This window comes from Chiloscyllium punctatum, chromosome 39 (genome assembly GCF_047496795.1).
Source record: "Chiloscyllium punctatum isolate Juve2018m chromosome 39, sChiPun1.3, whole genome shotgun sequence".
Taxonomy (NCBI): domain Eukaryota; kingdom Metazoa; phylum Chordata; class Chondrichthyes; order Orectolobiformes; family Hemiscylliidae; genus Chiloscyllium; species Chiloscyllium punctatum.
In genome coordinates, this window is record NC_092777.1 from 47,740,034 (window position 1) to 47,766,669 (window position 26,636).

The 26,636-nt window shown below is 38.1% G+C and overlaps 1 protein-coding gene across 1 annotated transcript; it reads left to right on the forward strand.

Moving 5' to 3' along the window:
- The first annotated feature begins 3,877 nt into the window (after positions 1-3,877).
- LOC140464030 (fatty acid-binding protein 1, liver-like) lies at positions 3,878-21,191 on the forward strand. The gene is made up of 4 exons (XM_072558654.1): positions 3,878-4,080; positions 9,100-9,272; positions 17,023-17,115; positions 20,713-21,191. Exons 1-4 carry the CDS (start codon positions 4,014-4,016, stop codon positions 20,761-20,763), a joined length of 384 nt encoding a protein of 127 aa, XP_072414755.1. The 5' UTR covers positions 3,878-4,013; the 3' UTR covers positions 20,764-21,191.
- Positions 21,192-26,636: the final 5,445 nt, after the last annotated feature.

A 26,636-nucleotide genomic window follows, 5' to 3' on the forward strand; every position in this document is an offset into this window, starting at 1 on the left:
GAATGTTTATGGTTGTGGTTCCAATCCAACAGGCTCCATTATTCTGGATGGTGCAAAGCTTCTTGATTATTGTTGCCATGATATGGAGGTGCTGAGGTTGGACTGGGTGGATGAGGTCAGAAGTCACATGACACCAGTTTATCATCTAACAGATTAATTTGAAATCACAAGTTTTCAGAGTGCTGCTCCTTTGTCAGGTGAAGTCTTGTTCACCTTTATTGTTGGAGCTGCACCCTTCCAGGCAAATGGGAGTATTCCATCATGCTCCTGACTTGTGCCTTATAGATGGTAGATAGGATTTAGGGAGTCATGGGCTAAGTTATTTGCTGCTGGACTCCAAGCCTTTGACCTCCTGTTGAAGCCATAGTATTTATATGGATAGTTAATGGTAACCTTGATACCATACTTGGTCAAATGAGAGCTTGATGCCAAGAACTGTCACCTTCACCTCACTTCTGCAATTCAGCTCTTTTGTTTGAGTGGCCCTGGCAGAACCCAAACTGGCAGGTTATTACTAAGTAAGTGCTGCTTGATTGTACAGTTGTTGGTACCTTCCATCACTTTACTAGTGATCAAGAGTACATGGGACAGTATTTCACTGAGTTAGATTTATCTTTTTGTGTACAGGACATATCTGGGCAATTTTTCACATTATCGGGTAGATACCAGTATTGTAGCTGTACTGCTTGACACCAAGTTCTGGAGCAGAAGTCTTCAAGACTATTGCTGAATGCTGTTCAGTAGCAACAGGCTTTGCAGTTTCCTGTACCTCCACCTGATTGTTGATATCACATGGAGTGAATTGAATTGGCTGAAGACTGGCATCTATGGTGTCAGCTATCTCTGAAGGAGGCCGAGAGAGATCATCCAGTTAACACTTCTGGCTGAAGATTATTGTAAATGGTTCAGCCTTACCCCTTGTCCTGATGGGTGGCCTGCGCCATCATTGAGGATGGAAATAATTGTGGAGCCTCCTTCTCCAGTGAGTTACAAAGTTGTACACTATCATTCACAATTAGACGGAGCAGGATTGCAGAGTTTACATCTGATCCATTTAGTTGTAGAAACACTTAACTCTGTCTATTACTTGCTTATGCTGTTTGGTATGCAAGTTGTCCTGTTTTGTTGCTTCACCAGATTGACACTGTTTTTGATATGTATCATGCTGTTCCTAAAATGCTCTCCTGCACTCTTCATTTCTTTCTAGCACAAGCTCAGGTACTAAAGTGAGATCCTATCTGACCTAGATGTAAAATCAATAGCAAAAAAGATATTGGGTTAGTGTTTCTGAAAGGAAAATGTTTCTTTGAATCTGAATTTCTTTGAACTTGAACATTTTAGAATGACTAGGATTCAGGAAATTTAAAAAAACATCACCTGGGTGTTTCAAATTGTTCAGTGTGTAGGATAGTTCAGGAAACCTGAAGTATTCCAAAGAAGAAACCTGATTTCAAATATGAAATGGGCAACTTGATGGACTGGAGTTCCACATCAGTATTTGGATTTCCTAGAGGACTCTTGAACGGGAATCTTGATGATCTTTCACTTCCAGCATTGAACATGCCTCCTACCCAAACCTTTTGCCTCTTTCTCCTGTCAGTCATCAAAAAGGGATTGTTTCCTCAGTGACATCCCGATCCACTCTGTAATCTCTCTGAACATCTCATCCCCTTTGCTCAGCACCTCCCCATGCAATCACAGGAGGTATAACATCTACCCTTTTACCACCTTTCTCCTCATCATCCAAGGTCCCAAACACACTTTCCACTTGAAGCAATGTGCCACTTTCCATTTAGTATACTGTAAATGCCCACTCTCAATTTGTCTGTCCAATATAAAGGGAGCCACAATGCATTTGGGTGATCGCTCAGCACAGCACCACCCCATGGTCTGCAAGCATGACGCAAGCCTCTTCTGGTTGGTTGGTATTTTCATTCATCACCTTGCCCTCTCACTCTCATTTCTATCCATGACCTGTTGAAGCTCAACCCAGCTTCCAGAGCACTTCACAGTCCTCTGTACACAACACTTAGCTTGATAATTTCAGACCATGAAATCTGCTCCCATTATGATTTTTTTTTCCCCCTTGGGTGTGTCTGAAAATCTTAACCAAAAACAAAGTGCTAGAGAAACTCAACAGAGTTGGTAGCATCTGTTAGGGCAGAGGGGAGTGTGTGGTTGGGGTGGGTGGCAGTGGAATGGTTTGTGTGAAGGGTGAGGTCAGAGGCCCAAAATCTAAGGGAACAACTGGGATAAGGTCCCAGAGAATGTCAGCCACCCTATTAATCAGCTCATTTAGGCACTTGGCAGCTTGTGTGGCTGTAGCCAGAGGCAGTGAGCCTGACTCAGTTTTGCATCTTTTGCCTACCTTCATCCCCACCACCAGCACCACAAATGAGTACACATGATGTAGACACAAAGACAGACATTGCCAGGACCTGCTGAGTCTTTCCAACACTCTCTATTTTTAATTCCGGTGATGCAGTCTGGATTTGAGAGAGACAATTCAGCCAGAGAAGACGGAGTTCTCATATTTCTACATATTTGTGCTGGAGGTTTACATATGGGAATTAGAGTGTTCACTTCCTGCAGACTAAGATGCACTTGTTGTTCTTCCAAAACTGAGACTAAAAACATTTTTCAATTAACCTTTATTTTAGCCTTAAGACCACATATTTCTTTTGCCATTAATAATGTAAACTTTGAATGTTACCAAAGCTCTAAAAGAAAAATGTTTTTGCTGTACTTTCTGTCAGTGAATGTTTTTAGAAATCTTGTGTACACTTGTGAAATCTTAGTCTTTGCATAAGGGAAGATATTCATCAAGTTGAACACTCTTCTTACATAAAGCCAATGAGGAGAGTCCATATTGAAGTCTGTAATGAAACTTAAACTCATTACTCATCACAGCACCTTAAGATCCTCTGGGCAATTTATGTTGCATTTTGTGAATTCCTATCCAAGTTTAACTTAAAATTACTCATTAGAACCTCTCAATGGCATGCTGTTTCTCAGTTTGTACATGCAACGATCAATCTAATTACTTCCCAGTGCATTCTTTATAATCACAGAGTTAGAGATTACACTAAATGACATATAATACACCACACATTAAGTATGTTGTTGTGCTGTGTACTTGAACATAGCAAGAGAGCATAAACGAGCAGTAGACTTTACAATGCGGTTGCTATTGACACTTGAAAGTAAAATGAGTATTCTATAATTAGGATTTCATATTAGAACAAGATTTCAAATATAAGTGATACCTTGACATTGTTACTGGAAAATATGGAACTATGGTAGAAGTCTATTAAAATTATTGGCTATGTGTCACTAAAGAGGAGTTTTAGACTCCCTACCACAAATAGTTTAAAATTAATTTGGGAGCCAAGTTCCCAATGGCACAAAAGGTGTGAGTGTGCGACTAGAAAATGGCTTCACATCATTTTGATTTGGCACTGAGTGAAGCAGGGCTGCAGTCTAGCACAAATACAAGTTTTTAAAGTTCCTATGTGGAACAATAGGCATTTGGAAGCTGTTTGTTGTAACCTTATTAAAGCACCGTATAGAAGATTCAATGTTAAGACTCCATAGAAGCAGCTAAGCAATCGTTGGGTTGTTTGTAACTAGCTCTGAAAGCATCTATGGACCTTTACCTAATTTCAACCTCAAAGCCCAATTGTTCAGGTGATGCATAATCATCAGCTAGAACATATTATAATTATAGGCTACATTATAGTGATGTCACTTTCATAACTTTTGTTCAAAAACAAGCCTCAGCTGCATTGTTTTTCCATCGCCAGTCCCCTGGGTTACCACTGGTAATCCTGTGTAAACAGAAAATTACCACCTTATTTACTGATTCAAGTGCTTGGTAGTTGGTAGTATGTGACTATATTACTTTTCCAGAGTTGCCGGTTGTACTTTTTAGAAAATTAGTTTGAAGGCAGGCATAAAAGCTTTCAATATTCCCCAGAATCAACTCTTACCTACGTCGGCGTGATAGATTCTAAATGGCATTCAATGGAAAGTATGAATTGGAGAGTCAGGAAAACTTCGAGCCGCTCATGAAAGCTCTGGGTAAGTTTGACCTGCACCTGCTATTCTTTTGCTTTTTTATGACTTTAAGCTCAGTGTCAATAAATTGATACAAAGGCATTACCTACTTAAAATCAATCCCAGCTAGGGTAAAGCTGTGCGGTTGAACAACAGTTCACTCACCTCAGTAAAACATCTGTGCCATATTTTATCTTGGTGTGACTTTCATTAAAATAGCTCAGAAACCAAACTATTACTTTGCAAGTACATTTTCCAATTGGCATAATGATCCAGATTACTCAGTCGATGTGTGTAAATGTTAATTCATAGAATAATATAATTAAATGAAGATAACCAGAAGCTGAAATGTATCTTCTGAGGAAGAGTCACTGGAACTGAAACATCAACCCTGATTCCTGTTTACAGATGCTTCTCCAGCAATTTCTGTTTTTGTTGAAGTGTGTGTGCTATTCTTAAACTGTGTAGTTTGGGTTTTAAGCAAAAGGTCACCTATCAAAAAACAAAATGAAAGGGAATTTGAACATCCTACTTCATTTTCTTCAAGATTCTGTAAGATTTCTCACCAAATGATCTATCAAAGGCTTAAGTATGAATTATACCCCAATGAGTTTTTTGGTGCCTTCCCATTTTATATTACGGTCCTTGGATTATAACATAGAACATAAAAAAATACAGTGCAGTACAGGCCCTTTGGCCCTTGATGTTGTGCCGATCCAAGCCCACCTAACCTACACTAATCCACTATCCTCCATATGCCTATCCAATGCCCGTTTAAATGCCCATAAAGAAGGAGAGTCCACCACTGCTACTGGCAGGACATTCCATGATTGTGATTAAAAGGACCAAAAGCAGGGGACGTCTGATCAGAACCCTGATTTTTTAGCTCACTTCTTCAATCCCTTCTTACAGTTTGTTGTTTAATCCTCTCCAATGACATTTACTTACTTTCTTTGTCTTTGACTGCTTGGACGTTCAGGTAAATAACCATCCAAGTTCACATTCTGTGTGCCAATCTGACTTAATGCTAGATGTGTCTGTCAGTTTATGATAGCAATTTAACACATTACTATTTATTTTTCATATTTCAATTTTTTTTGTATTTTCCATAAAAATGAAGAACTTTTAATTCTTGGTTACAAGTTTGTTTTCCCAAATTAGTGGTCACAGATATTTCTTTTTGTTTCTCAATAGTTTGCAAATAGTGTATCCCTCTTATAGTATGCCATTGTTAAATCATAAGAATACTTAACCACCATTAAAAAATGTCAATTTTACCAATGGTTTAGCATGTTACAGTGGAAAGACAGTGCAGCATAAAAATGATCAGATCCAAATAAATTACTTCAGTGTCAAGGACCTGCTTACAAGTAATGTTATTAAGAACAAACCCAGAAGAGAAACTTTCTGACGAGTGGGGAAGTTTGAGGAAGATGTCAATGCCATGCAGTTGCTAACAGCATATCTGGAGTAGCACTACCTTTGGGTCATGTTCATCGGGGTGTTAGGGGGGATGGGGGCCCGGTAAATTGGAAACGTTGGCTTGTGGGAGATGGAACGCAAACAACATATATTTACATGTGATTAACTTTCAAAGAATGATAGACTTTTATGTTGTTGTTGACAAATCAAAGAATGTTAGTGCACCTCCCCAACTTTCTGCCTTTCCTCAGCCACAAACAGACTGTTTTCCTCCTGGCTATAGAATCGTGAAAGATCCTTATAATGGAAATGAATTAAATTATTAGAATTATAGGGATGAAATAGAACTTGAGCTTGGTCTTAGGTCAACAGTGTGTGTTTGTATGTTGTAATATGCACATATGCAATATAGTGTAGGAATTAAATTTGATCCAATCACAAACACAGTTTTGTACCTTATCCGAAATGTGCCAGTTTAGTGATGTATAGAACTGAAGAAAAAAAAATTTCAATTTCCATTAAGCATCTTATTGTAAACTTTAACAGGGGAGTGTGTGCGTGCCCACCATGTTTACAAGAGCTTCTTATTCTTCCTTTCATTCTTCTTGGATAATGCACAGGGACTGTCAATATTAGGGAACCATTAGGAGTGACAACTGTGGCCAAAACACACTGACTCAAATTTCAAACCTATTTAAATGTTTGCAGCTGTGTTTGTTTTTAATAAGTGACCCACATTAATCTATTTGGCACTTGTAAAACAAATTGGTAGTTTCACATCACCAGGCACATGATCTATAATCATTTCAATACAATACTCAGTGTCTGTGTGCTGCCAAGATTCAAGACATCTCTCCTGGGCTGAAGAGGAACTTGGAATGGAAGTAAAAGGATCCAGCTAGTGCAGTCCAGCCAGGTACCATCAACAGATGGGACTAGGAAAGAGGTTCTGCTGAGAGATTACAAACGTACTGGCGCTAAACAAAAGGCCGAACTAAGAAAGTAATAATCTCTGTATTACTAGCTGAGACACATGCACATTGGTGCACATTTGTATTTTGACTGGATAAGTTAGATGGACAAGGGTAACATGGAAGATGGATTTCCAAAGTTCATTTATTGCAGTATGTTGCAGAACCTCCCCAGGAAGAGGCATAAAATTGAATACTATGTAATGGGGTAATGTTAATAAGAGATCTCATGGTTAAGAATACTCCTAGCAATCACAACATGGTAGTATTTCAAATTCAGTTTGAGGGAGAACAACTTGAGTCTTAAACCTATAGAAAGACAATTGCAGATATATGAAGAAAGAGTTGTCTAATGAGCACTGGGATAATGGATTAAGGGGAATGGTTGTGGAAGACCAGTGACAGACATTTAAGCAGATATTTCATAATGTTTGGCAAAAGAAAAATTTCTCTGATTAAAAAGGACTCAATGGGGGAGGATCAACCACCTGTGGTTAATATGTGTGGACAAGAAGAATATTCTGTCAGGAACTCAGGCATATAAAGCAGAGAAAACTAGTTGCAGGCCACAGGGTTGTGGTTTTATTAAGCAATCAGCAGCAGGTGACTGAAAAGCTAAGAGAGAAAGACATTTGAATGATCATGAAAGTAAATTGACAAAAAAAACATAAAAACAACAGCAAGAGCTTGTATGGGTGCATCAAGTGTGAGTAGCTAAAGTGTAGAAGATGCAGTTGAGGAATTAGTAATAGGAAGCAGAAAAATGATAAGTAATCTAATATTTTGCATTTGTCTTCATGGAGGAGGATCATTTAGTAATAATACACCCCAATGTTAACAGATAAGCAAGGTGTTAATTAGAGGAAAGATCTTGCCACAGTCTTTACTATGAAGGTCAAAGTATTTGACAAACTAATGGAACCAAGGGCAGACATACTGCCAGGACCTAAAGGCCTGAATCCAGGCATTTAAAGGAAGTAATTGCAGAGGTATTGGTAGTATTGGTCAAGATATTCCAGAATTTATTGGATTTTGTGAACATTCCTGCAGATTGGAACTGCATTTGAGAAGGGATGGAGACAGAAAGCAAAAAAACTATAGGCATTTAGCCTGTCATATGCCATTGGGAAAATGCTAGAGTCCATTACAAAGAAACAAATAGCGGAACATTTAGAAAAATGGTTTGTGAAAGAAAGTCATTTTGACAAATTTGCTTGAGTTCTTTGAGAATATTGCAAGCAGAATTGATAAAGGGGAACTGATAGATTATAGTATATTTAAATTTTCAAAAGGCATTCAATAAGGTTCCACATAAAAAGGTTATTGCTCAAAGTATTGATGGTAATGTGTTAGCATGGATTGAGAATTGGTTAACAAACAGAAGACAGAGTCAGGATTAATGGATCTTTTTCACGTTGGAATGGTGTATCTAATGGGTTGCCACAAAGGCCTTAATTATTTACTAACTATATTATTGAATGGGAGGAGGGACAGAATGTAATCCATTGAAATTTGTTGGTAAAATAGGTGGGAGGGTATGTTGTGGTCGGGACATAAAGAATCTACAAGGGGAAATAAATGGGTTGAGCAAGTGTACAAGAATTTGGCAGATGGAGTTTAACAGCAGAATGTGAAGTCATAAACTTTGGTGGGAAGAATCACAAACCAGACTATTATTTAAATAAAGAAATACTCCAATAAATTGCGATGCAGAGGGGCCTGTGTATTCTTGTACATGAAATACAAATGTTGGTATCCAGGTGTAGCAACTAATTAAGAAACATATGGAATTTTGGTCTTTATTGCAATGAGTATGGAGTTCAACATTAGAGAAGTGCTGTTTCAACTCTCGGCTGCCCCTGGAGTATTGTGTTCAGTTTTTGACTCCATAGTTATGATAGGATATTATGGCATTGGAGATAGTTCAAAGGGATTTGTTAGGCCAGTTCCTGAGATGAAGGAGTTGACATATCAAGTTAAACAGGTTAGGCCTTTCTTCATCAAGATTTAGATGAATGAAAGGTGATTTTTTTCAAAAATTCATATGCTTTATATACAATAGTCTGAGGGAGGTTGACAGAGTACGTGTTGGAAGGATGTTTCCACTTCTGGGGGAAATCTTGAACCAGGGGTCATGGTTTAGGATAATGGAACATACATTTAAAATTGAGACAGACAGGAATTCTCCCAGAGGGTTGTGCATGTTTGGAATTCTTTAGACAGAGAGTTGTGGAGGCCAAATCTCTGAAAGCATTTAACGAGAAGATAGATGTTTGAAATATCAGGGAATTGACAACTATGCTGAGCTGTCAAGAAAGAATAGTTTAGGCTTGGGGCAGATCACCCATGATCACGTTGAACAGACTTAAGGGGCTGAACGGCCTACTTCTATTCCTATTTCTTATGTTCAGCTGTGCTGAAGCATTGTAGAGTGACATGTGCCTCCATGTTTTCAAATGTATATCTCATGTGATTTAACAAAAAATAGAAAATTATCCAATGGTAGTGGTAAATCATAGAGCTAAATATTCATGTTGCAAATTCTGTTTAGACCTTTACTTGAGTACAATAATTAGGAGATCTGAAAAGGCTTTCCTTTTCCCTCAGATAAAAACTGATTTTTTTTTGTGCATTTGTTTTTATTTGCTAGGACTCTCAGATAATATAATTGAGAAATATAAAGACCTCAGCAATGTTATTGAACTTACCCAAAATGGGAATTCATTTCAAGCTACTTACAATTATGGCAGCAAAGCAATTACCAATGATTTCACCATTGGACAAGAAAGTGAGTTTTTGTCATTCACAGGGCACAGAGTCAAGGTAAGATTGCTCAGTTTTTGTAGAAGTGTAAGAATTTTTTAAAATGAGCTTTTAGTGTTCCCCTTTCAATGAACCAGGTGCAAATTTCCATGTGAGACTCTCAAAAAGGTTCAAAACCACTCAACATTTCTAAAAGTGCATGTTGACTTTGTTTCCACCAACCTCTTTAATAATTGAGTGAACTGTGGTGCAACGTTATTTCACACTGTTCAGCTGAATTTCATGAGTGATAGTCCAATGATCCAAACAAATCTGGAGCAAGAATTCTGAATTGCATTTGATCATCCACTTCTGAAACTATGTATTTCACTTGTTCTTGAGTAAGTATTTCTATTTGTTTTTGTGTGATCTCTCTCTATCATACACAGCAGTCCTTTGGTATATAATTTCTCCTCTGCAATTTTTGGTACAATTAGAAGACCTGAAAATGTATTATGAAATTCATTGAATTTTATTGAACAGCTTCTGCTTAAAATTTACATTAAGTATAAGTAAAGGAACCATAACCTTTTTGAGGACGATGCTACTTTGTAATTTGACAAACTTTCACAATGATCCACAATGTTTACAATTAGTGAGGAAACATTTGGGGTTATGTGCCATTTTCATGATTTATGAACAGCACAGCTAATGATGTGTAACCCCTGATTTATTGTAGGAAGTGCAGCAGCCAATTTACACACAGTACATTTCCACAAACATCAATGTAGTAATGACCAGATAATTGTTTTTAAGCGATGTTGGTTAAGAGAGAAATGTTGGCCAAGACCCTGGGAAAAACTTCCTTGATCATCCTCAAAATAGGATAAATTAGATTGATTTACAGGCACCTGGGATGCAACTGGATGTTGGGTTTGGTTAAATTCTCATCAGAAAGATGACATCTTCAGCAGTGACAGAGATTAGCTTAAAGCAGTGATTATGATCATAATGTATGTAATATCAATAAATACTGTTTGGTGAAATATACTTATGGTCTGGCATGAGCTTATCCGAACAGACAAACCAATGATAAACTGTCTCAAAGGTTTTGAGAAGATTTATAGCTCAGGTTGAGGTTCTGGATGTAAGTTTGCTTGTTGAACTGGAAGGTTCATTTCCAGATGTTTCGTCACGTTACTAGGTAACATCTTCAGGGGGCCTCTGGGCGAAGCACTGCTGATGACCTCTGCTTTCTATTTATATGTTTGTGTTTCTTTAGGTTGGTGATGTCATTTCCGGCGGTGATGTCAAGGGGTGGTAGATGGGGTCTAACTCGATGTGTTTGTTGATAGAGTTCTGGTTGGCATTCCATGTTTCTAGGAATTCTCGTGCGTGTCTCTGTTTGGCTTGTCTGAGGGTGGATGTGTTGTCCCAGTCGAAGTGAAGTCCTTCCTTATCTGTATGTAAGGATACGAGTGAGAGGGGGTCATGTCGTTTTGTGGCAAGTTGATGTTCATGTATCCTGGTGGCTACTTTTCTGCCTGTTTGTCCAATGCAGTGTTTGTTACAGTTTTTGCACAGTATTTTGTAAATGACATTAGTTTTACTTGTTGTCTCGAAGCTTTTCACAGCTGATAAAGCACTTATTAAAGTCGCTGTTGTCATGTAGCTCTCCCAATGTGCTGCACTGGCAGATTTTGAGATGGAGTACTGTACCACTGTGAGCCAGTAGTGCTATTTTGAAGTGACAGACATTGACCGAACACAAGTTGCCTGATGGAGACCCAGCCTCCTGGGTGGAAGTTCTCTGCAGTGGGTACCTTACAAAGCTAACTCACTCGGCCATCAGTAGACAGTGGCACTGGACCCAGGTTTAAAGATGTGCACATTAGATAGATTGGCCATAAGTTGTCCATAGTGCTCAGGGATGTGTAGTTCAGGGGCATTAGCCGTGGGAAATACGGGGTTAAAGGGCTAGGGTAGGGGAATGGGTCTGAGTGGGATGAGAGGGTTAATGTGAACGTGTTGGTCCGAATGGTCTGTTTCCACACTGCATGGATTTGATTCTAAGTTCTCTTGAGCCACACAAGGACACTGTCCTCTGCAACCAGCTCCATCCAGTCTATCTTTGTCAGTCAGGGTGGCCTCAACTGGGACTTGGATTCATGTCACACTACAGGTGACTCCACTGCACTCCACACTAAAACACACACAACCATGCACACGCAAAGACACAGACACGCACAGACACACACACCCTCTCTCAGACACAAGCTCTCTCTAATATGCATACACATACACCCCCCACACGCACCCTCTCACAACCTTATACCCCATTACACCCACAGACATACTTCACCAAGCTTACACACTCGCTGTCACACCCATACGCACACACTCACATACACACACTCACTCTTCTCTCCTGCATGCACACACATGTAAATTCATGGGGTGAATATGTATTTGCAGAATTATATTTTAGCTTGCTCAAAAAATGCATAACCTACAGTCAGTCCATGTAAGATTCTGTAAATCCCACTTTAGAAATAGAACCAGTCTGACTCAGGACTGGGACTCAGGCAAACTTTAACCTCACATCTTTAATGCATTGACTGAGCTGCGATGACACATTTTGTTAGAAAACCTGAAGTTATCTTGAGAATGCTGACTTAAAAGGTGCTCTGGGATTTACATATTAATGAACTAAAACTAGCAAAACCATTCTAAAAGATGAAAGAGTTAATCTAAGTTTGTTTAATATATTTCAGCCACATGACACTGTAACTCTTTGTGTTAAATTCTGTGTCTTGTCGTCCTGCTCCACATCTACCTGATGAAGGAGCAGCGCTCCAAAAGCTAGTGCTTCCAAATAAACCTGTTGGACTATAACATGGTGTTGTGTGATTTTTACTATTATTAATCAGGGTGGACTCTGCTGCCATCTGTAGGGAAAGGAGCTTGTTATGGAAAGCCTGGAGGAAAACATTGTTAAAGCAGAGTGCTGCTTTTTGCCTGGTATCTGACATCTCCAGTGACAGATCAGGGGATGAGCAGAAATTGAGTGATGGGTCAGGGGTTGCAAAAAGTGAGGTGCCCTTTAAATTTGGTGTCTGTATGTTGAGCTCTGGAAGATCCCATCAGGCTCTAGAGCTTCCTGCATATAATTTAATGTTATACCTGTGCATTGAAAGTGAAATGAGCTGAGAACAACATAATCACATGGAAAAAACCTGACTCACGTCAGAAAGGAAGACTTTCCTGTTTTTTATGCATACTTCCACACTTAAGGTGGAAATATTTTTGTGAGACAATGTGTGTGTTTAAATGTGATGTGATCAACTGATTACAATGAAGGAGCATCAAATGTGATGTTATTAATCACACAACATCAGGTTATAGTCCAACAGATTTATTTGGAATCACTAGCTTTTTAAGTGCTCCTTCTTCATCAGGTCTTCAAAGACAGCGCTTTGAAAACTAGTGATTCCAAATAAACCTGTTGGACTATAACCTGATGTTGTGTGATTTTTAACTTTGTCCACCCCAGTCCAACACTAGCCCCTCCAAATCATAAATATAATGTGACAGTCTCAAACTGCATCCTCAATAGTACTGAAGTACCCCTTTCTGAAAGGAAAATTATACTTGTAGATTCTCTGATTTACCATACAAATATTTGAAAAATAACTTTACCAGAGAATGAGGCTCTTGACCATATTTACCATAAAGATTTATTCAAATAATTTAACAGGCTTATCACAATTCTTTGTCAGATGTAGGGAGGAGGTATTGACTGTCTTGAAAATCATTAAGATGGATAAGTTCCCAGGGCCTAATAGGATCTAACCCAGGATCTGAGAGAAGCAAGAGAGGAGATCCCTGGGGCCTTGACAGAGATCTTTGTATCCTCTTTAACCACAGATGAGTTCCCAGAAGACTGGAGAATAGCCAAAGTTGTTTCTTTTTAAAGTGAAGTCGCAGGTAGATAGGATAGTGAAGAAGGCGTTTGGTATGCTTTCTTTTATTGATCAGAGTATTGAGTACAGGAATTGGGAGGCCATGTTGCGACTGTACAGGACATTGGTTAGGCCACTGTTGGAATATTGCGTGCAGTTCTGGTTTCCTTCCTATCGGAAAGATATTGTGAAACTTGAAAGGGTTCAGAAAAGATTTACAGGGATGTTGCCAGGATTGGAGGATTTGAGCTATAGGGAGAGGCTGAACCGGCTAGATCTGTTTTCCCTGGAACATCGGAGGTTGAGGGGTGACTTTATAGAGGTTTATAAAATCATGAGGGACATGGATAGGGTAAATAGACCAAGTCTTTTCCCTAGGGTGGGGGAGTCCAGAACTAGAGGGCATAGGTTTAAGGTGAGAGGGGAAAGATATAAAAGGGACCTAAGAGACAACGTTTTCACATGTTGTGTGTGGAATGAGCTGCCAGAGGAGGTGGTGGAGGCTAGTACAATTGTAACATTTAAAAGGCATTTGGATGGGTATATGAATAGGAAGGATTTGGAGGGATATGGGCTGGATGCTAGCAGCTGGGACTAGATTGGGTTGGGATATCTGGTCGGCATGGACGGGTTGGACTGAAGGGTCTGTTTCCATGCTGTACATCTCTATGACTCTATGATTCTAAGCGCGACAGGGATAATCCAGGAAATTATAGGCTGGTGAACTTGACACAAGTACCAGGGAAATTATTGAACAGGAGTTTAGGGACAGGCTTTACTGCATTTGGTAAAAAAAATTGGACTTTTAACAGATAATCAGCATGGCTTGTGCGGTGGAGGTCTTGTCTCTCAAGCATTTTTGAGGGAGTGACGAGGAAGATTGATGAGGATAGGGCAGCTGATGTCATCTAAAAGAATTTTACTAAAGCATTTGACAAGGTCCCTCGTGATAGGCTGGTCCAGTAGATTAATTCACATGGGATCCATGGTAAGTTGGTAAATTGAATACAAAATTGATTTGGTCATAGAAGACAGAGGGTAGATGTGCAGTGCTGTTTTTCTAACTGGAGTTCTGTGTTCCACAAGGATCAGTGTTGGGACATCTGTTGTTTGCAGTATATATAAATGAAAATATAGCTGGTCTGGTTAGAGGAGAAAGTGAGGACTGCAGATGCTGGAGTATCAGAGCTGAAAATGTGTTGCTGGTAAAGTGCAGCAGGTCAGGCAGCATCCAAGGAACAGGAGAATCGACGTTTCGGGCTGAAGAAGGGCTGATGCCCGAAACGTCGATTCTCCTGTTCCTTGGATGCTGCCTGACCTGCTGCGCTTTACCAGCAACACATTTTCAGCGCTGGTCTGGTTAGAGACAACATGAAAATTGGTGGAGTTGTGGATATTGAGAACGAGTATCAAAGGATGCAGCAGGATATAAATCAGTTGGTAAGCTGAGTGAGAACTGGCAGATGGAGTCTAATCCAGATAAGTGTGAAGTGATACATTTTGAAAGGTTAAATGCAAGAGGAAAGTATACAGTTAATAGCAGGACCCTTAGGAACATTGATATACAGAGGGGTCTTGGGATCAAGACCATAAGTGAAAATGGCAAGATGGGTGGATAAGATGATAAAGAAGGCTTACAATATGTTTGACTTAATTGATCGGGCATTAATTATAAAGGTTGGCAAGTTACGTTTAGTTTGGCCACATTTGAAGTATTAAGTGGAGTTCTGGTCACCACACTATAGGAAGGCTGTGGAGACTTTACAGAGGCTGGAGAAGAGGTTTACCAGGATGTTGCCTCGATTGGAATAAATTAGCTTCAACGAGAAGTTGGACAAACTTGGATTGTTTTTGTGAGAGTGTCAGAGGCTGAGGAGCGACCTGATAGAAGTATGTAAAGTTGAAGGATATAGATAGGGTGAATAATTGGAGTCTTTCTGCCAAGGTGGAAATTTCAACCACTAAGGGCCATAGATTTAAGGTGAGAGGGAGAAAGTTTAAAGGAGATGTGCTAGGCACATTTTTTACACAGAGGGTGGTAGATGCTGCCGGGGGGGGTGGTAGAAGCAGATACATTAATAAAATTTTAAGAGGCATTGAGACAAGCGTGTGAACAAACAGGAAATAGAGAGATACAGACCATGTGCAGGCTGATGGGATTAGTTTAGAATTACATCATGGTCAACACAGACATGGTGGGCGAAAGGAGCTTTTCCTGTACTGTATGGTCTAATGTACTGAAACTGACCATAAGTCTGAAGGAAATATTGAAATTGAATGTAGCGAACACTGTGTGTTACATTTTCCAAACATCCATGCACACTTATAGATCAAAAAATATCTCCCTCCCCCACACTCCCAATGTATTGACCAGTGGTCATATCAGCCTATGTTCCTCAATAGAAATATCCAGCCAGCCTCCCGTTGAGTAGACAACATTAAATATAGTTAGATCTGAAAGGCAGAATAGCAACATGACTCATCTTGCTGAATTAAAATCCCTAATGGATAGACATTATAAAAGACAACATTTTTTTCATCTCCTCTCATTTCACTTTTTCGTATCCTCAGCTACTGAGCAGAGTCTGTCACCTGACCCCCTTCACTGTCCAGATATTTAAAAAATCTTTGCTAGAGCAACAGATTGTCACGTCACTGGTTGTGAAATGAAGCATTTTCCTTTTTCAAAAACAAATCAACATTGTTGTAGGGGCTGCTTATTCAGAAAAGTGTCAGAATGCTACAACATACTGGAAAATTACCGGGTCTGGAAAACATTTTAGTCTTTAATCTGAAATCTTCGGAATCAGTCTTAGACCAGAGCAAATGCTGTGCACCTATGATTCAGGCATCAAACCAAGTCGAGCTGTATCCTAAATGCAAGGGTTAACATGTACCATCAAGTTTGAGTTTAAAAGTATACTCAGCAGCATCAGGCAATACTGCCCTCATGGGGAGGAACATAGGAACAGCAGAAGTTCACTCAGCCTCTTGAGGTTGTTCTGAACTCTTTGAGATCATGGCTGCTCTATCATCCTTGACCTTCTAATTCAACCTCTGCATAATATTCCTTAGCCACCCTTGGTTAACAATAATCTATCAATCTCTGCGTTAAAATTAATTATTGACCTGCCATCAATTTCTGTTTGTGAAAGAGAGTTCTATACGTTGGCTGCTCTTGGCATGCACAAATGTTTCTTAACTGCTGAGGCCTGGATCTGATTTTTAAGCTGTAGCTCCTAGCCTTAGACTTGCCAACTAATTGCAATAATTACTCCAAGAGTTCCCTTGGTTACCTTGAAAAACTTGATCAAGTCATGCCTTAACCTCCTAGCTTCCAAAAATAAATACTAGTTTCTCTGCACATGATTTAAGTTTTGGTGTTCAGGTATCATTTTGGTAAATCTCCTCCCAAAACTGATACATCCTTCTGATTGTGTTGTGCCTGGAATTGCACAGAGCAGAGTGTTCCAGTGGAACCATGACATTGTATAACTGTAGCACAACTTCAACCTTCTAGTAGTCTGACCCTCTCAATTTAAAAGCTACTCTTCCATTAATATTTTGGATTATTTTGTGTATTTATCTATATACATACTGATATATGTACATTGACTTTGAAAGCTGTTTGGACCCCTGCTGTTTAGCTTTTCACCATTTAGACCATACCCTGTTCTATCCTTTTTAGATCCTAAGTCCATCAACTCACATTTGTCTGCACAGAAATCCATCTGCCTGAGTTTGCCAGAGGACTATCAGCACTAGTGATTAGTTTAGTAATTCCTTGTAGACGATTGACAACATTGAATGCTTTTTTAAAAACCTAATCTTTTGAAGAAACCAGATATTATCCTGCTGTTTGTTTTTAGGCTTTGGCAAAACTGGAAGGTGAGAATAAGCTTGTTATCACTATGGATGGACTGACTGCAACCATGGACTTGAGTGGAGACAAAATAATTGAAGTAAGTTACTGTTGTTATTGGCATTGCCATTGAAGCCGCTTTTTGGGATTGCTCAAAGACTTATCAATGGCACAATTCTATGAGTGCCAGGAAATCTGATTACATTAGCTTTCTGGAAACCTCTTTCAAAATCACAGACTCAAATATTCAGTTCTTAAGTATAATTTAGTTATTTCCTGTATTGATGTTTTAAGTGAGTACTTGTGCATATAATCAATCCATGTGTCTTAAAAACCAAAATAGAATAAAATACCAATTGAGCTCACTCTGTGATTTTAGACTAAATAGGAGATGCTGTTATTCTAGTTACTGAACCAGAACACAAATTATATAAAAGCTACTCAAATCAGCAAAATATCATGATGAATGTCTCAGGTTAGTTCAAATAAGGCAATGCATTAGCGTAGGATCCAAGGTTGTAAACCTTGATGTTAGCATGTTTGAATTCCCTAACTGGCTAAGCCACAATATACTTCTAAATTAAAGGTTACAGACGATATGAGCAGCCTATTAAATGGATATCTGTACACAAACAGATGCCTAATTAGTGAAAGAGCTTCTGCCTTCACTTTAGTTGATGTATAAATATTAGAGAAGATGCCACATGTAGGGAAGTTCTTCCGATTTAATGGGGCAGTCTTGTCTCTTTGAAAATTGACAAGATCCAGATCAATACTGGTCTTGTACCCTTTCTTGTTTTGTTGGCCATGAAAGAGCAACTACATGCTGTTATTCTGCAATATCTATTCCAAAGCTATGTGCACAAAGCTGTCTTGAATTGAGTTGAGTTGAGTCTTCATGCCTCCAGTGCAGGGAAAGTAAAACAATAGGAGTAGATTGTTTAGTAAGCCAGAAGCTTCAGTTAATGCTTTTGAGACATAGGTTCAAATCCCATCATCACAGTTAATAAAACTTAAATTCACCTAATAAAAATCAGGAATTACAATTAAATTATCATCAATTGTCATAAAAACCGTCTGGTTCACTATTGTCTCTTAAGGAAAGAAATCTGACATCCTTACCTGATCTGGTCCCCATGTAACTCCATGTCCACAGTAATCTGGTTGACTGTTAACTTTCTTCCAAAATGTTTAAGCAAGCCAGTCAGTTCAAGGGTAATTAAGCATGGACAAAAATTGCTGGTCTTGCCAGCAATTGCCACATGCCATGAACAAAAAATGTTTGCTGTGCAACTGCCATCACTGCACTGACCATTGGCACTCCCTGGGGTCTGTCTGGTAGAGGTTGCACAATGTATCACTCGCGGTGGAAATATGTACTGCAGATGCTGGCGATTAGAGTCAAGATTAGAGTGGTGCTGGAAAAGCACAACAGATCAGGCAGCGTCCGAGGAGCAGGATAATCAACATTTTGGGCAAAAGCCCTAATGAAAGGCTTTTGTCCGAAACGTTGATTTTCCTGTTCCTCGGATGCTGCCTGACCTGCTGTGCTTTTCCACTCTAATCTTGATGCATCACTCTGTCTGGTATTAGCTGGAGAGATGAAAAGGAAGTTTGATTTTAACTTTGTCAGTCTAGGAAAGCTGGGAGTGGAGTCACCGTCACCAGAAACCCTAACCACCTTACCATACATCAAAGAAGTTTCAGAAATGACAGCCAGACTACTAAGACCCCTCGGACTCCTAGTAGCACACAAACCCACCAACACTCTCAAACAAAAACTAACAAACTTAAAAGATCCAATACAAAAGATCCATGGACAAAACCAACTTCATCTATAAAATTCTGTGCAAGGACTGCCACAAACATTACGTAGGACAAACAGGAAGAAAGTTAGCCTCCAGGATACGCGAACACCAGCTAGCCACAAAAAAACACGACCCTCTCTCTCCCTCGTAGCCCTACACACGGATGAAAAAAAACACCAATTCAACTGGGACAACACATCTATCCTGTGACAGGATAAGCAAAGACATGCCAGAGAATTCCTAGAGGTCTGGCACTCCAACCACAACGCCATAAACAAACACATAGATCGAGATGCCATCTATCAACCCCTCAGAAAATGAATAGGAAATTACATCACCACAAACCCCAGGAACCCCATCCAGGAAAACATATAAATAGAAAGCAGGAGACAACAGCTTCACTTCACTTGGAGGTCGCCACTGATGATGTTACCTAGCCAGGTAATGAAACGTCTGGATGTCAAACCTACAGCTCAGCAAGCAAACCTACACCCTAAACCTCAACCTGAGCTACAAACCTTCACAAACCTTGCACCACATTTATCTCTTCCGTCCCCTCCACCACATACTCCAGAGGTTAGGGTTTCCTTGGAACGTTATTTCCAATCCAGTGTTTGGCCAGACAATTTGATTTTGCAGCGGGCATGAGCTGACAGGCTGCCTGGGGGGGGAGTTTAATTTCTGGAAACATCCTTTTAGTCCAATGCTGTCAAGGTCCAGTCCTTAAAACGAACCAACCTCCCATGAATTTTACATGTCAGCAACCAAAATCCTTTCGAAACAAAAATGGATCGCTGTTGTGCGTCTTTATTTTTTTTTCCCATTATTTCCAGCTCACTACCACCTTCTCAAGGGAAACTAGGAACAGGAATAAATACTGCCCAGCCAGTGATGCCCACATCCCACAAAAATGAATGCATTTTAAAAATATTTAAATTTTATATATAATTTACATTTCGATCCTGAAACTACTCCATTCTACCTTTTCTCTCTCTTTTACCACAGTCCTTGAAATGATCAGCTCCACTAAAACCTTTTTCCACCAATTTGAAAATCCCTTTACATCCCTCAATGTCGAATCGTCAGCTCATCTTGCATTCTCTGGGAGGTTTTGCTAGATTAACTATGCTGTATAAATACAAGCTGTTGCTATTTCCCATAACTCTTAGTCTTCAAGATTACACACATTTATAACAGTTTTAATATTGCTTCAGAGGAACTATTAAATATTACAGGATTTATAATTTTAACCAGGTAGTGTATAGTGTAAATGGGCTCATGCAATGTCATGATTTATCGCGTGTCTTCTGAGATTCTTTAATCGTAATAAAATGCTCCCTTTCAATTTGTCCTCACGAACTGAATAAACAACAAAATCAAAATGCTACCTAATGCAAGGCATCTACTTTTCTTTATTTAAAAGTTTTATTTTAAGCATTTCTATACAAATCCTTTTTGCATTAACTTTACAATAACTTTACATATTGCAGAATGTGAAATAATGTCAATAAAAATAACATGGATGGAAATTGGCCAAAGGGCATTGACTATGCAATGTGATTATGAAGCCTCAATAACTTCTACATATCAATAGAAACAAGTCACTGGATTCTTTTATTCTTAGATATTACAGAACCTCACTGTTTGGTTTGAAACTGTTCTCATTTTCTCTCGCATTCATTTTTATAGTTCAATAAGTAAACCTACTGAAGAGCATACACTGAAATATTCATCCAGTTTTTTCCTCTTTTTGGATGTTGCAAACTAATGACAAAGCCAGCTGATTGTCTTTTTCCCTTGATTAGCCTAAATTAGGATACTTTCTTAAGGTGAATGTAAGACTTGCATTTGAAAAGATTCACTTCTGTTCTTTGTCTCATTTCTTTTAGACTATGAGCAATGGAGAAATTACTGCAAAGAAAATTTGGAAAAGAATTTGAAGTATACAAAATGGACTTGAACACAATGAAGCCTGTACGACACTGTGTCAATTTGTATAACTGAAATGGAAGCAATGTAATTGGATTAATAGCTGTGAATGAATTATTACTTACATTTTCTTTATAGTAGTAATATTTTTTCATTGTCTATCTAGATGAAGTTTGGAATAAATATTTACAGTTAAAGGATGAAAATCCCTTGTCTCTTGGTTGTGATTAAATTGTAGGGATTCTGGGATAAAATATTGGCATTTGAAACAATTGTAACATTTGCTTAGAAAGATGGACATCAGGTTTATGAAAAAGGTTTATTTTTGTGTAAACTGAATATTGTAAAGGGGTGGTGTTTGTGTAATGCATTTAGCCAGAATCTGCCTTTACACATTCTAGTTTCACTTGATTGAAATAGTCAAGGGCATTTTCTTGCTAAACTGTTCTTGTTTACTTATGAAAGTATGCTTATGTGATTTTTCTACATATAAATAATACAGTTTTATTATAACACTAAAATAGATCAGGTAACCCATGAATGACAAATCATTAATTAATTATACGTTTCATTACAGATCGAATTTTTAAAAACTCAGTTAACCGTTTAATTCAAGGTTTGTGAAGGCTTAATATTAGTCTATGGTCAATCATCTGATTTGAGTTCCTCCTTTACAAATTCAGAGACCTTGTTGCATTTAACACTGACATCAATCCTAGACTAAAAGCATAAAACCTATTCTGCTGTAGCCCAGCTTATTTAGAGTAACTTAGTGAGTCGAGGTAGATTTTAAAGTGATTCTTATAGGATTTAATTCATGTTCAGAAAATAACATAGAAAGCTGACATTCCCTTTCAGAAAAATTATATTGACAAAAGTAAAGCAATATTCCATACATAAAGTTACTTAATATTCATAAAATAAATGACTTTGTTTTAATCATGACTACTGCCAATAAAAAGACTCATCCTCCCGATTTGTTTGTTGTCAATAGTGCTGAGGAACCTGGACAATGGCAAAGCCAACTCTGCCACCTGGAGGCCAGATGCTCATTGAGGAGAAATCTGAATTAAAGTTAACACATTAAATGTTTATTTTAGTAGACATTGATAACAATAAGGTTTTAAAAATCCTATTTATAAAAAAGACAATTTTCAGCAATCAAGTGTTGAATTATGCTGGTATTTTGAAAGTTAAGCCAAATAGCACTTTTCTTCATAAAGCTCTACTTTTGATGTTTTACATTTGACTTTTGGAGCACCAAAACTAATTTGAATTACCAAATGATATGAATCAATTTGAAGCAATATTTGAAAAAGCATAATGAAGTGGAAATCTTTGAAATATCATAACATTTGAATTAACTCATAAATTTAAATTGTACATTTTTACCACTGATTTATACTCTGAGCAGGCAATTCTTTAAGTGTACAAATAAAAGTAATTCTATTTTTCTATGAGAAATTCAATTGCTATTATAAATTATCTAGTCACACCTTTCCAAATGCCAAAAATAAAAACTAAAATATTCTATTTGCTTGAATCTGCAGATGCTGTGCTGTGTGTCAAACCATTCAAGCAAGCAAATAATTAAATCATTAAACCACTGAGCCCTGAAGCGACACAAAATCCCCGGTTGATTTCTGGCATGTGCTCGTTTGAAAGGTGACTTAAGAGGGGGAGAGATTGGCTTTGCTTATCTGAGAGGAAGGCAAAGCATTACATGGTGTCAATTAAATTAAAGGATTTTCATATAAATATAGTCATTAAAGAAGTTACAGTTGACCATGAAGAAAGAGTACTTAACTTGGATTTGACTTGTTTATGCAAGTTACCATGATTATTCATTTTTCATAATTATTCATAATTAAACAAATAAAGAAGTTAACAACAGACATTATGATTCTGCTATCAATAAGCCGAATAAAATAAGTTGAATAGTTTGAATGGAGCAGCAAGATTGTCACCTTTCACATTGCATTCCTCAGGCAGCATAGTGGTCAATGGTATCTTCCATAGCTTTGCAATTGTGCTCATTTCTCCAGCTGAAGATCAGGGAGACAAAATTACAAGGATTTGAAGTGCTGCTGAACAAACTCTGATTTTTGTAAATATCATCTCCAAAGATATAAAGATACATTTAACTTCAGTCAATGAGAACTATTCAAGTTGTAATCTGAGATATTTCACTCTTGTGTTGTAACAAATATAAGTGATTGTAAACTGGAGAGTCACAAAGGAAACAGAAATGCTAATACTTAAACCTGCTACAGAAAAAGTCTATTTGTACTGTTTTATATATTTTCTGAAAGTGGGAGATGAGCTGCCGATAAAGGAAAGTATATTTAATATGTAGTTTTCTTCTCTTTAGTACTTCATATTTCCGGTGTTCCTAAGAGGGGCTGATAGTTTAGAATGTGTCTGATAATTAGCTGACATTATCCGCAAGTTTAGAATGCAATGAGTTGACAGTAAGATGACCAGCCCCTTTCCTTTCTAGGTCACTGATTGAAAAGCTTCTTTTCATTCCCCACAGTCGTGCAGAGCAGTTACTGCTGCATACAGCCTCCATTTTTAAAAAAAGTTTTATTTTAAAGTGAGACAAAAATAACCTTGATTTGTAACTTCCCTCCAATTCAAGGGACAATCCGAAAAATACAATAACTCCTTGTTTTTACAAAAACTAGGGGATTTTGTGGGTTGGATTTGAAGATTGCACATTAGAGGCTATGGAACTGTGTCCAAAAGCAGTTCATTATGTATGCAAGATTGTGAAACTAATCTGATTGTGTCAATCCTTTTTGGATGGTGTATCTGCAATCATTTAATTGAATCAAATGAATTCACAACCAAGTTGATACACTGCACATGTGCCAGCTCTTCAACTGAAAATGTCTATTTTAATTCCATGTATATGTATTATTTTTAAACTGACCCTTTTTAATAACATTATGGTTTTTGCCTTAATGTCTGTTCATGGTAAAGTATTCTGTTCCCTAACACCACCTCTATGAAAAAAAATTCTCCTTCTTCCCCTTTTTTAATCTACTTCAGTCCATATCCTTTACCTGCTACCTATTTTCCAGCAAACAAACCAACTTTATGTTGTCCTCATGATATTTTTGATAATGTTGGAAACTTTTATTTAAACTTCACTGAAATCCATTTCTGATTTTTTTTTAACGAAATATAGTTTTCAATATCATTCTGGTGAAACTTTGCCAAATTATTTTGCATTTGGGTGCTCAATAGTGCACCATATTCCAAATGTAAACTAACTAGACTTGTGTAAATTCAACCTTTCTTTGTTTGTTTATGTGATGTCTATGCTCCCCATACCCTATAATCCCGTACATATCTCTATATCCTTAGGTATCCGCTGACACTCTATTTTAATACTGTATATTGTTTGAGTGTATATCCAGTATATTATGAGTGGGAGAATGGCTCTAGTGCTAGGAAGGTGGAATCTATAATTGTTGGGATAGTATGGATGTTCCCAATGATCAGGGTGTCTAGACTAAGTATACTAACAATTTAGGAGAATTTCTTCTCACAAAGAAGTAAGCCTGTGGAAGGCTCTGCCACAGAAAGCAGTTGATTCCCAAGTATTGAATGTTTTCAAAAGGTTATATACAGTTCACAAGGCTAATGGGACCGAAGGGAGAAAGTGGGAACAGGGTATGGAGTTGGATGATCAGCCATGATGATATTGGATGGTGGAGCAGGGTCAAAGGGTCAAATGGCCTACTCTGGCTCCTATTTTCTGTGTCTCTAGGTACAGTATACACCTGAAGCTTGCTGAAATTGGTGCTCTAGTGAGCCGTATAACTAGAGAGGTAGAGACGGCTTTTAAACAAAACAAAGGTGATGAGAGGTCAAGCTTGAGTAAATGTAGAAAATCAAGGGGTAGGGTCGAAATTGGACAGCAAGTTAATAATAAAGCAAATTAAGTTGAAAATTATGGGATGAGACAAAGAATAAAGCTAACATTACACAGACAGTGAACACTAAATTTTACAAAAGTAACACAAGGGAAGCGGTACTGAGTAAGCCAATAGAGCTGTGGGATGGAAAAATCCCAGGGTTTTGATGGACTTCATCCAAGGATCTTAAAAGAAAAGGCTAATGAGAAACTTCAGACCAATTAGCATGACATCTATCTTGGGGAAAATGTTAGACTCTATTATTTAAAACGATGTAGGTGAGCACTGAGAAAAAAAAATCAAGCAATCAGAGCAATTGAGCAAAGTTTTGTGAAAGAAAATAAAAGTACAGTGCTGGAGAAATTCACCATGTTTGGCAGCATCTGTGAAGCAAAGCTAACAGAGTGAATATTTCATGTCTAGTGTCATTTCCTCAGTTCTGATGAAGGGTCACTGGACTCAAAACTGTATTAAGTTTTTTTTTGCCTCTTCACATATAATGCCAAAACCAGTTTGTTTCTCCAGGACTTTCTATTTTTGGTTCAGGTCTATGCGCTGAAGTTCTGGGGCATGGCGTTGAAATGGAGTCAGAATGTAAGGAAAAAGCTCCCTTGGAAAATTGTCTGCAATCTCTCATGCTGATCAAAATTGTGTAATACAAATCCACTGAGGACATAAACATTGCAGGTGGTTCACAGATGCTGCCTGAACTTCTGAGTAATTCCACCAGTTCCTGCTTTTGATTTGCAGTGAGGTGCAGATGACCTCATCTGGGTTAGCCACTCAAGCTTTAATAATATATAGTTCACTAAACAGTGCATGGGGTGCGCACCATCTGGTTCTGAAGATTGGAAATTATTAACAAATATGTGTTCTGTAAGGTTTTAAACTAATAATTCCACCACGTAAGTTGGCCAGGGATGGCAAAAAAACACCAGTGTGCCTTGGCTGTTAGGCAAAGCTGTCCACAGCAGTTCTGAAGAATTGCCGCCATCTTGCTGAGTCGCCAGATTGGAAATTATACATGGGAATGAATTTGGTAAAGATTCCCCAGAGTTCACAAGGTTTTCATATAATTTATAAAATATTCAAAGTATGTGAAATGAAATCCCAATACATTTTCTTTTGGAGCATTTGATAACCACTTCAGATACCCTATTTTACATCGTATGGGGCAGGATTACTCCAGGAATTTTTAATTGTCCAGATTGGTAGAGACATAAAAAATCTGAGAAAATCTGTAGACCTTAAAATATGTTCCCTACCGAGGAAAAAGGCAAGTGCCTTTTGAAAAATAGCTAAAAAGAACTATGAAGCAATTGAAATGGTTCTTAATTTATTTTCATGTTTTACATTTACACTTGCTGTATGCCTTCCATGTTAAACTCACCAGAATTGTTAAAGATGTTACCTTTTACATCGTCATTGTGGTTCTGTCTAAATTGGCCTTTAATGCATATAATTGAAGTTTCTTTATAGTAGCAACAAGGAAGAGTAACTTTTACTGGATCATGCTGACTACTTGATATTAAAAGTTGATTCTGAAGATGATGACGTACTGTGCTGTAAAGGGAAGAAAATAGTAGAAGAGCCATCAGTTAAGTCATTCTGTTGGTTTTCAGTTTTCTCCAGAACAGAGGCACAAGGTGCCGATGTTATAATTGAAGATCATGAGTTACAGAGCAACTTTGCAGGACAACTGCATGAAGCACAAACAAATATGCAGTTCTTGGAGACAGGCAATATGCTTGGAGACAGTATGCAGTTGAGACTTTCCTAGTTGTTGTTTTAACTGTTTAGCATTGTATTGCAAGTTTCAGCTGTTTGTAAAAACTTAATTCCAGGGAACTAGCCAGGAAACATGCATAAAGTTAACAAGGATAAAGTGGTTGAATTCTAAAGTATTGTCATTTCTAGATTACAAATATTGTTTCATTTGTGCCATGCGAAATTACATG

Excerpts from the sequence above, each read along its gene's own strand:
- LOC140464030 (XM_072558654.1), top strand. The coding sequence starts at position 4,014 with ATGGCATTCAATGGAAAGTATGAATTGGAGAGTCAGGAAAACTTCGAG. Across the intron at positions 9,273-17,022 it reads TCACAGGGCACAGAGTCAAG|GCTTTGGCAAAACTGGAAGG; the intron begins GTAAGATTGCTC and ends GTTTGTTTTTAG. Across the intron at positions 17,116-20,712 it reads GTGGAGACAAAATAATTGAA|ACTATGAGCAATGGAGAAAT; the intron begins GTAAGTTACTGT and ends CATTTCTTTTAG.